We start from the raw sequence: 18,094 nt of genomic DNA, 5'->3' as shown, positions 1-18,094 counted from the left end.
AGATATCATTGGGACAACAGTCAGGCAACTCTCCAGCCATTTTCGATTTACTATAGAGGTGAGTCAAGTGATGTGTCTGTCATGAACCTGTGCATTTTTAGTGACTGTTTAATTCATGATGCCATTGCAGTTCATGCCCACATTCGCACTGTCATGGCATATGTGAAAAACAAGCTGCCTCACATACATTTTGCGAAATACTTCAGTGATGGGGCAGCTAGTCAGTACAAAAACTGTAAAGATCTCAAAAATTTATGCATGCATTACCATGATTTTCAGATTCACGCAGTATGGAATTTTTTCGCAACAAGTCATGGTAAAAATGTATGTGATGGTATTGGTGCTACCATTAAACGCATGGCATCACGAGCTAGTCTGCAGCACCCTACAGAAGGTCACACCTCTTCAATTATTTACCTGGGTATAGAAAAATATCTCTGGCATAAAATCATTCTATGTTTCAAAAGATGAGGTGAAATCAGTCGTAGAGCTGCTAAAAAGCAGACTAGAACACGTTAAAACTGATGCAGGCACAAGGAGCCATCATCACTTCTCTCCAGCGGACTCCGAAAATGTGCAGATGAACAGACTGTCCGGTTATAACTATAAGTTCATGCACAACATGTGTCTTCACAGTGTCTCTGACTCAGGATTCAGAAGCAAAAGCAGCAACATACAACCAGGTTGCTATGTTATTGCTGTTAATGATGACAAATGGTACGCTGTTAATGATGACAAATGGTACTTAGGATGTGTTTCAGAGTGCTGTGAAGCAGAAGGAGATGTATTTGTGAACTTCATGGCACCAGTAGGACCAGCAAGATCATTTCATTCGCCATGTTTGGCAGACAGGCGTTGGATTCCTTTTGAACATATTCTTATGACAGTTCCAGTTCTTACCACAGTGTCAGGAAGACAGTATAATTTGCCACCCAATGTACAGAGTACAGTAGCTAAAGTGTGGGAGAACTTCTGTTTGAAGCACAATCGACTGGTTTTTAGCAGTTAAGGTGCAGTAAACATTAATGATAGGTTGTGTTAATCTGTCTATATGTTGTTGCTTAGTGATTAAACGGTTGTGGAAGAGGATAAGAAGAGGCAGAACAGTTTACGATATGTTTTTACAAAATTGTGTTGTGGAACAATGGCCACATCACCAAATACGTCTGTCAACTTCCATTGTACACAAACGTCTTGCAATAACATGCTGAAATTTTGAGATATATGCCATTATGGTCTACTTATGCAGTGTGTGAAATTTGGCTTGGATCCCACTAGTCCCTTTTGTGCTATCACACTTCGAAAATCCATGTTTTTCAGGTAATTTTTCAAATTTTTGTTTTTTCATGTGCATGTAACTCAGTTTTTGTGACTGATATGGGCATGATGAGTTCTGTGTGTGTTAAGGCCACATTAAGCTTACCACAAAAAAAATTATACCCTTTTTGAGTGAATTACATTTGGCATAGGGGGCACCTACAATACGTACTTTTAACGTATTACATTTTTTTAATCACATTTTGGAATTTTTATTTTCCCTTAGAAATATGTTGTTGATGTTTTGATTCATGGAGTGTGTTCTCTAAATGGATGCTACTGGGTTGTAAAAATTTCACTGGACTGTGTGGAATAGTTCCAAAGTTATAAGACCTGAAGTTGGGTATGAAGATAGATTGCCAGAAGCGGGTTGCAATTTCTGGGTCACACCACCTTCTTTCACAAGTCATAATTCTGGAACTAATTGGCAGGGGAAACTAATACTTTGTTCACGAGTGCCCCCACACATGGTAGAATTAGTGTACTGAATTTCAGTCAAATCTGAGACTATGAGCTGGAGCCCCTGGTTGAACTGACATGGAATGACCCAGGTGTTGACAGATGTGAAAATTACCAAACTATCCATTTAATAAGCCAAGGCTGCAAAATACTAACACCAATTCTTTACAGACGAATGGAAAAACTGGTAGAAGCCGACTTCGGAGAAGATCAGTTTGGATTCTGTAGAAATGTTACTGAGCGAGGTGGCGCAGTGGTTAGCACACTGGACTCGCATTCGGGAGGACGACGGTTCAATCCCGTCTCCGGCCATCCTGATTTAGGTTTTCCGTGATTTCCCTAAATCGCTTCAGGCAAATGCCGGGATGGTTCCTTTGAAAGGGCACGGCCGCTTTCCTTCCCCACCCTTCCCTCACCCGAGCTTGCGCTCCGTCTCTAATGACCTCGTTGTCGACGGGACATTAAACACTAATCTCCTCCTCCCCATGTAGAAATGTTGGAACACGTGAGGCAATACTGAACCTAAGAATTATCTTAGAAAATAGATTAAGGAAAGGCAAACCTATGTTTCTAGCATTTGCAGACAGAAAGCTTTTGACAATGTTGACTTGAATACTCTCTTTCAAATTCTGAAGGTGGCAGGGGTAAAATACAGGGAGCGAAAGGCTATTTACCATTTGTACAGAAACGAGATGGCAGTTATAAGAGTCGAGGGACACGAAAGGGAAGCAGTGGTTGGGAAGGGAGCGAGACAGGGTTGTAGCCTCTCCCCGATGTTATTCAATCTGTATATTAAGCAAGCAGTAAAGGAAACAAAAGAAAAATTTGGAGTAGGTATTAAAATTCATGGAGAAGAAATAAAAACTTCAAGGTTCGCTGATGACATTGTAATTCTGTCAGAGACAGCAAAGGACTTGGAAGAGCAGTTGAACGGAATGGATAGTGTCTTGAAAGGAGGATATAAGATGAACATCAACAAAAGCAAAACGAGGATAATGGAATGTAGTCGAATTAAATCAGGTGACGCTGTGGGAATTAGATTAGGAAATGAGACACTAAAAGTAGTAAAGGAGTTTTGCTATTTGGGGAGCAAAATAACTGATGATGGTCGAAGTAGAGAGGATATAAAATGTAGACTGGCAATGGCAAGGAAAGAGTTTCTCAAGAAGAGAAATTTGTTAACATCGAGTATAGATTTAAGTGTCAGGAAGTCGTTTCTGAAAGTATTTGTATGGAGTGTAGCCATGTATGGAAGTGAAATGTGGACGATACATAGTTTGGGCAAGAAGAGAATAGAAGATCACAAAATGTGGTGCTACAGAAGAATGCTGAAGATTAGATGGGTAGATCACATAACTAATGAGGAGGTATTGAATAGAATTAGGGAGAACAGAAATTTGTGGCACACCTTGACTAGAAGGGATCGGTTGATAGGACATGTTCTGAGGCATCAAGGGATCACCAATTTAGTATTGGAGGGCAGCATGGAGGGTAAAAATCGTAGTGGGAGACCAAGAGATGAATACACTAAGCAGATTCACAAGGATTTAGGTTGCAGTAGGTACTGGGAGACGATGAAGCTGGCACAGAGTAGCATGGAGAGCTGCATCAAACCAGTCTCTGGACTGAAGACCACAACAACAACAACAACAACAAATTCCAAAATGCATCAGATAATAAGTAAGTCATTCCTTGTCTGATGTTTGCCTTACCACTGCAAACCAGTCAACCTGAATGCACAACTACTGATTGTTATAATAATGGTGGACTGCCTCCTACATGACTTTATGTCACATCAACGAGCAGTGGTTCAGAATGCGAGTGTGTAGGTGGATCTGTCACCTCCAGGGTCAATGGAGTAGTCTTGTCCCAATTATTAATATTCTTCTTCTTCCTCTCCTCCTCTTCAGCCTTTGGTGGCCAAGATTCTTGCAAAGGCCTGTATGCAGTGCGATGGATGAAGAGTGGAAAGCCCTGAGACCTACAGGTTGTGGATCTTTCAGTCGTTGGCCGGCATCAGGCCTCTGATCCGTGGGTTTCTAGTTGGGGGGGGGGGGGGGGGGGAGGTTGCAGAGAGAGCCCTGCCACAGGTAGACACCAGAGGAGGAAGCTGCTTCTCTGGCTGGGTGTGGGAAGTGGTCCCATGGGAACCACAAGAGATGAGAGCATGGTGGGAGGTTTGGTTTGGAAAGGTATTGATGTGGAGGAGGTGGGGGTGGAGGGAAGATGGTTGTGACTTTCGCATAATTGGTAACTATGTCAACAGGATTTAGGCATTCATTCTTTTTTCACACCTCAGTATTATGACAGATGGCCAATAGACTTATATTCTTGTAACTTATTTTCTTTCTTAGTGACTGTGCAAAGTATTGAATGGGGAGGATCGTGTTCCAAACAACTGGCACAAGGACAACCATCAGGGAGTAATCATCCACAGTTTTGGCACTTTTGGTCTACCATGCAGCAGGATGACATACAATCAATGCAATACGTATGCATCAGAAACACCTCGTGAGTGGCAGGATGTAACGTTTTATATCACATCTGTACATCATCATGACTTTAATTTTTCCTGGGAGGATGTTTCCTTCAAAGGCTAAAATGAAAGTGCTTGTATCTGCCTGATTATCCTCAAGACCCTTTTGAATGCACCAGACAAAATGTATGGTTCACCACTTGAGATTAGCCGACAGTTCCTCATCTGTTTGGCGTGTAAGGTATCTGTGGAAGATGACTCCTTGGATCACATTCAAAGCTTTATATGAAGCAATGGTCACTGATACGTCACTCAGTTGTTCACACACACATGAAGACCTGTAGACTGTACAGCAGAGGAGGCTTTAATCAGCAACGATCCATAACAAATTTTTCCCAGTGACAAGTTCTCCAAATTTATCTTCAATGTCTTCGCCAAAAAATAATGGTTTCATTGCAGAAAAAAAATCTCTACCTATTTGAGTACATACCAGGTTTGGGATAAATTGTTTCACTCCAAATTGTCCGGCTTGTCCCTCTTATGATGGAAGAGCCAGGGTGAAGAAAGCAGCAGGATTGTAATTCACCGCATAGAAATTTCTATACCTGTCTGATGAGATGGCTGGACTAGAAAAGAAAATGTTCTGGTTTAATTTGATACGTTTCATGTGCAAAACGTCAGTCCTGGGTTCTCCCCAAGGGTAGCACTCAGTGGCAGCAAACATCATCTGAGACTATGGCCATTGCCCAGAGTCCTGATATCCCAGGAAGAAGCACATCTACTCCTTGGCATGCATGGGGAGCTAGCAGCTCAGCTTTCAGCAGTGTGATCCCTGTGGTGTCAGGGGGCTCTATGAAAACATAATGACACCACCATATCGGACTGGCTTACTATGTACACAAACTAAGTTGACACTCGGTATGGTGGCTCATGGTAATGACCATCAATGGGAAATACCTTTACACTCGCTCCCACCCATCAACTCAGTTTGAAGGAACAGTAAAAACCTACAGAATTGCTGAATAGTGTTGGAATCCACCTCATCTCACACTTCAGCACCTCATAAATTGATACAGAGATTTATCACATTACAAAGCCAAGAAATTAATGTTACTGTAATGGGGATATCACCAACACTGTTCATAAGCAAATGCTAATATCTGTGATGCTCCTACAATCTTCAAATGAGCATCCTAAAGTAAAGGATACAAGAGGTACCTAATATTGCACCAATGTTTTCCAGCCTGTCACACAAGTGCCATAATTCCTTGGAATATGCAAGATCTTTGCTACAATAAAACGGAATACTCCAGCTTACTACTAAGTTTACTGTAGGTCCCAGATATGTCATCTTAATTTTGGCTCATAATTACAAAATGCCATATTAAATGTTCCTCCATAAACAAAACATTGTTATTTTTTGGTCAAAGTGACAGTCGTCGATGAAACCTGCACATTCCATTTCTAAAACCACAATAAATTGGTAACTGATGCTGCAATTTTGTTTTTCCATTCCGCCTTCTTATTTGTAAATAGGCCTATTTATACTCAGTAGTGATGCCGTGCACTAGTTGTATGGTCGTTTGAATTGCATTCTGTATAATTTGAAAGTTACTCCTACAGAGATGCAAAACTTAGAAATAACAGACTCTGAAAAACTAAGCCGTTTTTCACGTCATTCAGGGCAATGAATAAATTCCTTGTGTTAACACTTAGTGATTGATGTTAAAATTCCTTGTATTACCACTTAGTGTCTGATGTAAAAATCACCTCGGGCCGGTCACGCGCTATTATGTAGAATATAATATGGGTCACCTTGCGTCCGATAATAAGATATAATAATTAGTAAGACGAACAGGCAACAAAAATTAATCATGTTATTGATTTCCTTACGTGGCACAAACACAACACTTCTAGAAAGTGAAAGGAACATAAAAAAACAAGTAATACGTTCCTAATGGTGCTAAGCTAACAAGGTTTATTACGCTCACCTATAATATTTGTCAGCACAAACTGCGACACACTCCTCAACTGTGTTGGCTGCTCCGACATTTGTTGGTTCGTACAAGTAAATGTTTTCATTGCTAAACATGTAACAACCCACGTAGACAGGGTCTTCTCTAACTTTATCTCTCACCTGAACCACAGACATGAAGCTAAATACAAGCACAGCAATTGCGCCAAACTTTTGCATGTTTGTTGTCTAAAATTATTGTTCTTTTTACGAGTATAGAAAATGGATTCGTAGTCAATGTAGTTATAATTCATGTTAGAAACATCGTTAATAAAGCGAAGACATTATGTCTTATGTTCTTGTTGAGTGTTCGGATGGTAAACAAACAATTTTTCTACTTCCGCTACATTCCGTTCACTCGATCACCCCACCAAAATACAAACCCCCACACCCACTCACCGTTACTAGGAAACCAGCAAAGCTCTTCCTTTACAACAGCTCTTCCTCTACAACATCCTTGGTGCAGGAATCGACAACAGTGGTTTGCATTAAACCCTGTTTTCACACCCAACGAAAACCTGGATATGCCAATCATAGTACCGATATTCTAGCCTAACAGACCTGTGAAAACAGTGTATTGACACACTTCTGTCAGCTCACATGACAGTGAATCGGTACGCACCTTACACAAACCACCTGACTGGCCAATGTGGTGGCGACAGTTGCATGTGCAAGTTTTCGTTGCTTACTGAAACGGGCTACACATCGTTGATACTCTCTTTGGCATTCTCACTGTTTACTGTTATTTGGGTATATCTTTAATCTTAATGGGATAGTAGCGAATGGAAACGTCAAAATGTTAGGTGTTTGTAATTTTTTGAAAAACTGATGGACAGGTGCTTTGGTTGTTGTATTCTTGGCAGTAACACAAAGCTACTTCTTTTGTATTAAATATTCGTTATGGGGGATAGCAGTGCAGTTTTAAACGATTCAGGTATATATATTTCGACGTGAAAATTCTGTCGTTAAAGACTCGGTATGGTTTCAGTTCGTGAATACTCTTTATAAATCATATTGATACATGTACTTTGTTTTAGTAAATCTCGGTATTTCTATTGTTTTAGAGTCGTTAACCATATATGCATATTTGCTCCATATGGTATAAAGTTTTTTAAGTTTCGTTTAACTTTAAGGCAATGGTTACAGATATGCAGGGTATAGCTTATAGAATTAACAACTTGTAAGTCGGTATTTTCAGAAAATAAACCATATCAATGTGACTATGAACCCTGTGTTTGTATGAAACTATTGATACTTGATGGGATGGCACGTTGTTCAAAGCAAGTTACGTTTGAAAAAATCCGCTGAAATTTGGGTCAGTTTTTTCATCTCACGATAGCTGAAAATTGAAATAATTCTTTGTTGTTTTCCACAATGCATTCTAGTACCTTTCCACGTCGTTGACTACACAGGCTCGTGCACTATTTGCGTAAGCTCCAACTAAAAATATACATTGTTATAGCCAACCAGTGGCTAATGTATCTAACCAAAAGAATGCGGAAAGTTGTACTTAGTAATTGAGCCAATATAATCCGGAGACATAATTCCGAGCGGGAGGGGAGAAATCACATATGGGGTTCCCCAAGGCTCAGTCATAGGTTCGCTATTGTTGCTCTCATACGTAAATAATGTTCGGTTCAATATACAACAAGCAGAATTAGTTCGTTTTGCAGATGACACTAGTATTATAATCAATCCAAGAATACATACAAAGACAGAAGAATCGGTAAACTAAGTTCTTAAAAGTCTCATTGGTTTCCTGTAAATGGTCTCACCTCAATTTTAAAAAGACGCAACGTATTCAGTTCTGCACATCTAGGGGTACTACACCAATCATAAGTGTAACGCATGGTGGAGAAGTAATAAGTATGGTAGGAACTTCAAAATTGTTAGGTGTTCTAATTGATGAGAATTTAAACTGGAAAAAGATCAATTTGGAACTCCTCAAATAACTTAGTTCAGCCTTATTTGCACTTAGAATCATTGCAAATTTTGGGGAAGACACAAATCCATAAGGTCACATATTTTCATTCAATAATGTAATATGGAACAATGTTTTGGAACTCATCTTTAAGGAAGAAAGTCTTCATTACTCAAAAGAGTGCTATAAGACTATGTGGTGCTCACCCACAGTTGACTTGTAGACATCTGTTTAAGGAGTTGGGCATTCTGACTACTGCTGTACAGTATATTCGTTCCCACATGACATTCGCTGTAAATAAGCCACTGAAATTCAAAAGGGACAATGATATACATAATTACATTACCAGAAGGAAAAATGACATTCATTACACCACAGTAAGGTTGTCTTCAGCACAAAAAAGGGGCGAACAGTGCTGCAACAAAAATTTTTGTTCAATTACCCAGTGATATAAAATGTCTTGACAGAGAGCAAAGTAAAATTTGAAGACAGACTGAGAAGTTTCTCCTTGACAGCTTCTTCTATTCCATAGAATAATTTTTATTATTGTAATGTGTAAAAGCTGCTGGGAAGGAAGTACTAATTCACATCTTTTCCCTTTTCCCAAAAAAAGTAATATTTAGCATGTAACCATATGTACAAATTAATTTGCAACATGTGTGAAATGATCATTCCACATAATTACAATTTATCTTTCAAAATGATCGATGGAACATGAAACTAAGCAAATAGTGACAAAAATAGGAATTATATGACCCCATGTATTATATTTTCAAATAGATAATGACTGTCCATCCTTATAGCTGGCAGTTTACTTTTGGTGGTACATTTTTACAATGACATGGCTCACATCTCTTTGTGGTATGACAATAGTGCATTTACAGTCACTGACTTTACTTTCATGGCCAAAGTATCATGAAATAATTATTGATCTTGACTTACTAATTATATTCATCTTCTCCAACCTGTCAAATGCTCACACCTGGAGTTGGCAAACAGAATTGCAGTTTTTACATAAAAAAAAGAATAATTCAGCCTATATTTGTCAGTGACAGTCACTGGTACACCTAAGACGAGAAACTAAACATTTCATATTTTGTCTGTAGACTTCCTCTGAAAATCTTCGTCGTACTGTGTGTGTGTGTGTGTGTGTGTGTGTGTGTGTGTGTGTGTGTGTGTGTGTGTGTGTGTGTGTTTAATTTTTGAGATACTCATTTTTTTGTTTTTTCAAGCAGGTTGCATAAAATCTGGAGGCGTTACAACCATATCTGGGCCATATATGAGTCCAGAACAAACCGAATCATTCCCACTGAAGCACCATATCTATGAAAGACATAAAAGAATCTCTTGGAGATGTCATTTTTGTTCAGAAACTGATGAGAATGGGGGAAGCCTACGTATTATAATTACATGCTTTTTTATGCTTACTCTTGCTGTGGCAATAGCATTAGCTGCCCAAATTCACTTTGGTGATTATCAGGTATGCAACTCTGTATTTCAAATTTATATAGGCTACTGTACTCTGTTTTTTATTTATTTTTTTTGAAGGGGAATTTAAACTAAGCCAATACTTTGATTGGACCATCTTCGCATTAGGTAAATTGTAATAGTAAACTTGATTTAAATTCTGTGTATTCACTAGGCTTCCATCTGAGAATGTGACACTGAAGAGCTACCAAATATCATTTAGTACATAGGAGTTGCTAGATGCTGTCAGTACTTTGTTAAATGAAATGGCCTTTTTAACTCTTGGGTGTTATGTGGACAGTATATTGTGGCAGTCGGTCGTGACTGTAAAAAAACAAGAATTTAGATTGCCCGAGGGCAGAGCAGCGGTGTGGGGGAATAAGCCCCACCTCCCTCTTGAAGGGCTGCCATCCTACATCCATATTCTGTGCTTCCATGAAAGCAGAACTGACATAAGCCATAGGGGTCGCTGATTCCTTTTGTCGTGAAAGTCACATTTGAATCCTTTTATGCACCAGGATCCCCCCCCCCCCCCCCTGCGGGTTCGGGGGTAAGAATAGGCCTGTGGTATTCCTGCCTGTCATAAAATGTGACTAAAAGGAGTCTCAAACTTTTTGGTCTTGTGTGATGGTCCCCTGTTGGGTTTGACCTCCATCTCTCAAAATTTTTCCAAAGAGCGAGCCGATTGGGGAAGGGCGCCTTACTTGGTGCATTGTGTCTATTCCGCGTTGAGGTCTTTCGCGAGCTTATTCGTTGTTGCATTGCAGTCCTGCCTGCTCTCCATCTCTTGGGCATGGATGCGTTTCTGCATGCAGCTTTCGCCATGCAATGTGCAGTGCCCCTTTCTGCACTGATGGCTACAATGGACTACGTGTCACCTAAAATCCAGCACGGTAGCCAGTCCGTTGTGGTGGGGCCGCCATGTACCCTGTTGGTTGTAGCCCCCTGACCACACAGGGATCGCTCTGCTGATGCCTGCGCCGTTTACTCCCCATGTATGCCAAGGAGTAGATGCCCATCTCCCTGGGGCATCAGGACTCCCGGCAATGGCCATCCTGCCTGGTGGCCCTTGCTGTGGCTGGGTGGCGCCCATGGGGAGGGCCCTTGGTCGGAGTAGGTGGCATCAGGGTGGATGACACGCAATGTAGCGTGGCACATCATCTCTTGCTGGTGGCCAGCCACCAGCAGTCTCTAAGCGTTCGAGGGCTCATTTAAAAGGTAACGTTTATGACTCCAAATAATTTCCCCTCCCTGGCCACACCATGGGAGGAACGAAAGGCAATGAATGAAAGTGAGACGCATTTGCCGAGGCATCTCGTCTGTACCAGAGCTGATTGGGAATCCTTTCTATCCGTGAAGCCTCAGTTCTTTGTAGAGCATTTAGAGGACAAGTTCGGGGAGGTGGAGGGCTTGTCCAAAATGCGGTCCAGTTCGGTATTGATAAAAACCGCATCCTCCGCCAATTCATGGGCCTTGCTCGCTTGTAATAAGCTGGGGGATGTTTCCGTTACTGTCATGCCCCATAAAAGTTTAAATATGGTCCAGGGCATTATTTCCCACAGGGATCTCCTTTTACAGTCCGATGATGATTTGCGCGCCAACGTAGAGCGACAAGGTGTCCATTGCATCAGGCGCGCCCACCGGGGTCTGAGGGATCATCAAGTTGACACCGGTGCCTTCATCTTGGCCTTCGAGGGTGACACATTACCTGAGAAGGTCAAGGTGATGGTCTACCGTTGTGATGTCAAACCCTATATCCCTCTCCCAACGCGGAGCTTCAAGTATTGGAAGTTCGGCCATATGTCTTCTCGCTGTGCTTCCCCCCTCATCTGTCGCGATTGTGGTCGACCATCCCATCCTGATACTCCATGTGCCCCGCCTCCCATCTGTGTCAACTGCGGGGAGCACCATCCCCCTTGCTCGCCGGACTGTAAGATTCTCCAGGAGGAGTGGAAAATAATGGAATACAAGACCCTGGATAGGCTGACTTACACTGAGGCTAAGCGTAAGTTTGAACGACTGCATCCAGTACGCATGACGTCCACTTATGCCGCCACTGTCGCTCCTGTTACAGTTCCCATAGCTGCACCTCACACCGTTAGCTCTCAGAGCCAGAGAACCCCTTGATGGTGGGGGGCACTTCACTCCCTGTTGCTCCTGCTCCATCTACTTCAGGAGCAACGTCCCCCCAACCATCGGGGACATCAGTTCCCCCTTCCCAGCCGGAGAAGCGTAAGACTTCTTTGGCTCCTCTCGCCAGGAAGGGGTCCCTTTGGGACCTCCCTTCGCAAGTTCCGACCGGTACAAAAGCAGACACCCGCAAGTGGCTCAACCAACCACCGCTCCCTGTACGTAGGGCCTCACGGCCGTCGTCCGTCCCTGAGACTGACCCAGTGAAGCCCTCCCAGCCTGAACCACCGAAGGCACAGCGAGATAGGCTGAAAAAGAAAAAGGTACCCAAGAATCCTGACATTGCGGTGGCACCTGTCCCACCACTTCCTACAGGCTCAGTGTCTGAGGACGAGGTCGAGATTCTGGCATCTGCTGAAGACCTGGATCTCGCCAGTCCCTCAACGCCATGGATGTCACTTGCGCGGGTACTGAATCGGTGGCAGCGACTGAACAAGCGGTGTAAATTGCCTTCCCAGTCCCTTCACGCCTTTCTCAGCCATGGACACTATCATACTCCAGTGGAACTGCAGCGATTTTTTCCAACATCTAGCTGAGCTCCGACTACTTATCAGCGTTCACTCTTTCTTCTGCATTGCTCTTCAGGAAACTTGGTTTCCAGCAATGCGAACCCCCGCCCTCCGTGGCTATCAGGGTTATTATAAGAACCAGGCAGCTTATGAAAGGGTGTCTGGTGGCGTCTGCATCTTTGTCCTTCACTCTCTTCACAGCGAGTCTGTCCCTCTACAAACACCTTTAGAGGCTGTCACTGTTCGGGTGTGGACGCCACAGGCTGTCGCCATCTGCAGTCTTTACCTTCTACCGGATGGTGATGTCGTGCAGCATGTCTTGGCTGCGCTGATAGCCCAATTGCCACCACCTTTCTTGTTACTGGGCGACTTCAACGCCCATAACCCTCTGTGGGGTGGGTCAGTTGCAACAGGTCGTGGCGCCACCATTGAGCATTTATTGGCACAGCTCGATCTTTCCATTTTAAATGATGGTGCCGTCACACACTTCAGCGTGGCGCATGGCACGTACTCCGCCATCGACCTTTCGATCTGCAGCCCTAGCCTCTTACCTTCTGTCCAATAGAGTGTGCATGATGACCTGTGTGGTAGTGACCACTTTCCGATCTTTCTCTCACTGCCACAGCGTCACTCTTCTTGGCGCCCTAGCAGATGGGCTATGAATAAGGCTGACTGGGACTTGTTCTCCTCCATTGCCGCTATTGAGCCTCTCTCTAATGACGCCATTGATGCGGTGGTTCACTCGGTCACCACCAGCATCGTTACTGCCATAGAATCTTCCATTCCCCGTTCTTCTGGGTCCACTCGGCGCAGGACTGTGCCTTGGTGGTCGCCTGAGATTGCTGAGGTGATTAAAGGTCGCCGGCGGGCGCTACAGCGTCACAAGCGACATCACTCCATAGAACACCTCATCGCCTTCAAACGGCTGCGTGCACGAGCCCGCCGCCTTATCCGCCAACACAAGCAGGAGTGCTGCAAGCGGTATGCGTCCACCATTGGCCTCCATGTCACTCCATCGCAGGTCTGGGCCAAGATTCGACGCCTCTATGGCTATCGGGCCCCTGTCAGCATCCCTGCGCTCTCACTGAATGGAGCAATTTGTACTGACTCCGACGTAATTGCCAACCGCTTGGATTCTTCAGATTACCCACTGGCCTTCCGCTCCATTAAAGAGCGGATGAAACGTCGGAGCCTTTCATTTCGTACCCATCATCCTGAATCCTACAATGTTCCATTCAGTGAGTGGGAATTTCACAGTGCCCTCGCCGCTTGCCCTGATACCGCTCCTGGGCCAGATCGCATCCACTGTCCGATGCTGAAACACCTTTCAGTGGATTGCTGGCGACGCCTCCTCCACCTTTACAACTGTATTTGGGTCGAGGGTGAATTTCCGTCGCAATGGGGGGAAAGTACTGTTATCCCCATTTTGAAACCTGGCAAGAACCCTTTGGAGGTGGACAGCTACCGTCCCATTAGCCTCACCAACGTTCTTTGCAAGTTGCTTGAACGGATGGTGAGCCGGCGCTTGAATTGGGTACTGGAGTCTCGGGGCCTTCTGGCTCCGTCTCAGGGTGGGTTCCGTAAAGGCTGCTCCGCCGCCAACAATCTGGTGAGCCTGGAGTCGGCCATCCGTACTGCCTTTGCCCGCCGTCAGCACCTGGTCGCTGTCTTTTTCGACATGCGGAAGGCGTACGATACGACATGGTGTCATCACATCCTTTCAACACTTCATGGATGGGGTCTTCGTGGTCCACTGCCACTTTTTATCCGGAATTTTCTGTCGCATCAAACCTTCCGCATGCAAGTCGCAGCCTCACATAGCTCCTCCCGAGTTCAGGAGAACGGGGTGCCACAGGGATCTGTTTTAAGTGTCTGCCTGTTTTTAATAGCAATTAACGGGCTCGCTGCGACGGTGGGAACGTCTGTCTCAGCATCCTTGTATGCTGATGACCGCTGCCTTTACTATAGCTCTATTGGCATTGCAGCCGCTGAATGTCAGCTTCAGGGCGCTATCCGCAAGGCGCGGTCTTGGGCTGTAGCGCATGGCTTTCAGTTTTCGGCTGCCAAGACCTGCGTTATGCATTTTTGTGGACAGCATACTCGTGGAGGCAGGTGTCCCTCCACTGCGGTTACGGCGCCAACGTTTGCTGGCCGCTTATGCTGTCCATGTTTTTAGCTTGCCCGGGCATCCAAATTATCGTCTTCTGTTCCCGCAATCGGTCGTTCATCTGCCAAAACGTCGGCCCCGGTCAGGTTGTACGATCGCGGTCCACGTCAGAGAGCTTCTCTCCGGGCTTGGGGTTTTCCCTGTTCCACCTCCTTTCCGGGCCCCTTTGCCTACACCCCCGTGGTGTGTTCCTCACCCTTGCCTTCGGCTCAACTTGGCACAGGGCCCGAAGGACTCAGTCCCTCCGGAGGCCTTCCACCGCCGCTTTTATTCCATCCTGGCCATGTATCAGGGCTCTGGCGTTGTTTACACTGATGGCTCGATGGTTGCTGGTCATGTCGGTTATGCTCTGACTCTAGGGGACCACTATGAACAACATTCATTGCCAGCTGGCTGCAGCGTTTTTACTGCTGAGCTGGTCGCCATCTTTCATGCCCTAGAGTATATCCACTCCTGCTCAGGTGAATCCTTGGTTATCTGTAGCGACTCCCTGAGCAGTTTACGAGCTATCGACCAGTGTTTCCCTTGTTCTCGTCTGGTGATGGCTATCCAGGGGTCCCTACATACTCTTGCCTGTTGCGGCCGTTCTGTGGTCTTTGTGTGGACCCCAGGCCATGTTGGGATACCCGGCAATGAATATGTAGACCGCCTGGCGAAAGAGGCCACTAGTAAACCATCTCTGGACATTGGCCTCCCGGAGACTGATTTGCGAGGGATCATACGCCGCAAAATTTTCGAACTTTGGGACACTGAATGGCCCACCCTGCCTTCACCTAACAAACTTCGGACCACTACGGTGTGTGGTGCTCCTCCTTGCAGGTCTCTCGCAAGGAGTCTGTTGTCCTCTGCCGGTTGCGCATTGGGCACACATGGATGACGCACAGTCACCTATTGCGACATGAGGACCCATCTTTATGTCGCTGCGGCTCTGTTTTCACGGTGGTCCACATTTTATTGGAGTGTCCACTTTTAGCTGTGCTGAGGCAGACGTTCGCACTGCCTGACACGCTTCCTGCCCTTTTAACAGATGACTGTACCATGGTGGGCTTAGTTTTGCATTTTATTCGGGCAGGGGGTTTTTATCATTTAATCTGAGTGTTTTTTATGTCCTTTTTGTTTTGATTCTGGCCTTTGGCCTACGATTTTAGACTGAGTTTTTAATGTGTTCTTGGTGGTTGGCTTCTCCTTTTTTTTGTTTCTATGGTCGGCCAACCACCATCACACTCTGTGTGATTTTAATTCCTTTTGTCTGGTCTTTGTCTAAGTTTCTCTTGTCCTGTGTCGTCTGTCATCAATTCTGTTGATCATTTTTATTCTCTGTGGGTGTTTTAAGTATTTGGAAAAAGGGACCGATGTCTGTAGCAGTCTGGTCCCTTTAATCCCACAAACCAACCTATGCACTAGGATTAGTCTCTTCACTCATTTCAAAATGAGAAAAGAAAACAAGCAATCAACAACACAAAATAAATTGGGGTACACAAAGCATTTGGTAGTGGCTGCAGCGCAGTTGGTTGCTGCGGTTGGCGGCGGTAGTTCAGGCCCAACCTCTAACTGGTATCTTATGCAACCGTAGTTCGAAACACTCCCCATCTGTAACTGCCATGGTATAGCGTCCACATAATACTGCTCCCAGGTGTTTTACAACAAAATAATAATAATAATAATAATAATAATAATTAGTAAGATCAAAGGTGCTGAGGATTTGTACCTGAAATAGTATGTATTGGGATTTTTATAATTATTGGAGACTGAATACCCAATAACCTGATGGTACCTCAATTCTTTAATTCAATATAGATTCAACTTGCTGGAAGCTTAACACTAAATTTGGTCATTTGCAGCTGACTGAACTTATAAGAATAAGAACAATTTCGTAGTTTATGAACAGTGACTGTGAAAGTTAAATAGTGCAACATTTCACAATGAAGGTAAACAGGAAACAAGAAAAAAATGACAGGCTGTGAAAAGAAACTGTAAAGCAAAACATTAAAAAAAGGAAAAACTACAACATGTGGTAACAAAAAAGCCAACTAATGGTGCTGAAATTTCAGCGAATAATGTATGGGTAATAGAAGGAAAAAGAAACTGTGTTCTTCTTCATGGTGGACCTCTTCCAAAAACTAATTTAAATAAATGATGTAGGTAAATTATGAAACTTTTGCATAAAACACCCCTGAAAAAATACAAACACCTACTGCAGTATATAGCGCTGCTGAAAAGTATAACACATGAAAACCTGCTGTCAATATATCTATCACAAGTGATTTAACACCAGATTTTTTCTCAGTGGAGCTGTATTACACTGTATCTGAAACAGAAAACCAACAGCAGAAACATTATTTGCAAAGACAAATAGCATAGATCGTACATCAGCTAACAGAATCAAAAGAACTCTACAATAAATGAAGTCCTATTAACCCTGTAAGCTAATACATTCATTTACACCTGTCAGCATGAGAGATTGTTTTGACTTTGCTCTAAAAGCTGTTTTTTTTTTTTATGTTGGCATTCCATGATGAAGAATGTCTTCAAAGTGGCTCACATGGGATGTGGGTTGAGGGACCCACAGTTGTGAGTACTGTAACTGTGGTAATGAGAGTTTGTTTGCAGGTCACCAAATCTAGCTCTTGTCATCAACACGCATTTGTGTACGGTCCATTAACATTGATGTGACCCCCTGCAAAAGCCTGAATAAGCAACTTTTACAGTGTGGGACTTGCAGGAAGAGTATCAGCAAGGTTCTGGAAGATACCTACAGGGATTACGAGCCATGCTGACTCCAGTGCCGTGGCCATCTAAACTAGGTTTCTCAGTTGAGGATCTATGGCGCGAGCAGTCCGATCGAGGTAGTCCCGCAGATTGTTGACTGGGTTTAAATCCAGGAAGTTTGGTGGCCAGGGGAACACAATGAACTCATCCTGGCATTCTTTAAACCACACGTGTATGCTGCCAGGTTTGTAACTACCTGTAGGGGTGAACATGGTCCCCAAGGATATATACATGTTTTTGCTGATCCATTGTGCCTGTTGTAATACAATATCATCCACAGAATGCCACAAGAACATTCCCCAGACCATAATGGTCCATTCTCAGACCTGGGCCCTTCCGGCAGTTGTTGTAGGGTGATTGCTTTCAGACGTTTCATGCTGTACACGCCAATGACCATCTGTCCAGTGGAGCATTAAGCATGATTTATCTGCAAGGGCTGCCTGTCACCACTTGGTGAACGTCAAGTTGCGGTACTGGTGTGCAAATTCCAACCTTTGTCACCAATGAACAGCATTCGGCATGGGTGCATGAACCAGGCGCCTACTGTGAAGGCCTATACATGCCAATGTTCACTGGACACTTATTGAGGGGATGCTGTTGGTAATCCCGTGACTCTTTTGGGTGGTCAGTTGCTCAACAGCTGCACGTCTATTTGACTGTACACATATCCACAGTCATCGTTCACTGTGGTCATCAATGGCCCATGGTGCACCACAGTTGCCATGGCACCAGTTTTGGATAGCACCATTTTGCCATGCACATTATACTTTCACCATGGCACCAAACAAACAGTTTACAAACTTAG

At 44.0% G+C, this 18,094-nt stretch overlaps 2 protein-coding genes across 5 annotated transcripts in view; one reads left to right on the top strand and one right to left on the bottom strand.

Annotated features, from left to right (window-relative positions):
- LOC126248520 (putative inactive tyrosine-protein kinase Wsck) overlaps positions 1-6,681 on the bottom strand; it is a 149,669-nt gene extending 142,988 nt beyond the window's left edge. Inside the window, exon 1 of the mRNA XM_049949573.1 lies at positions 6,244-6,681. Coding sequence (XP_049805530.1) covers positions 6,244-6,446 — 203 coding nt within the window. The 5' untranslated portion in view covers positions 6,447-6,681. The remainder of the gene's footprint in view (positions 1-6,243) is intronic.
- A 347-nt stretch (positions 6,682-7,028) lies between these two features.
- Positions 7,029-18,094, top strand: part of LOC126248519 (glutathione hydrolase 7-like) — a 53,013-nt gene continuing 41,947 nt past the window's right edge. For 2 of the 4 annotated variants that reach the window (XM_049949572.1, XM_049949568.1), the window contains exons 1-2: positions 7,029-7,200; positions 9,420-9,667. In XM_049949572.1, coding sequence (XP_049805529.1) covers positions 7,167-7,200; positions 9,420-9,667 — 282 coding nt within the window. In that variant the 5' untranslated portion in view covers positions 7,029-7,166. Of the gene's footprint in view, positions 7,243-9,419; positions 9,668-18,094 lie in introns of all 4 variants that reach the window. The other 2 variants (XM_049949570.1, XM_049949571.1) reach the window with 2 other exon arrangements.

Source organism: Schistocerca nitens, chromosome 3, assembly GCF_023898315.1.
Source record: "Schistocerca nitens isolate TAMUIC-IGC-003100 chromosome 3, iqSchNite1.1, whole genome shotgun sequence".
Taxonomy (NCBI): Eukaryota; Metazoa; Arthropoda; class Insecta; order Orthoptera; family Acrididae; genus Schistocerca; species Schistocerca nitens.
This window is presented reverse-complemented; position numbering and strand designations above follow the sequence as displayed.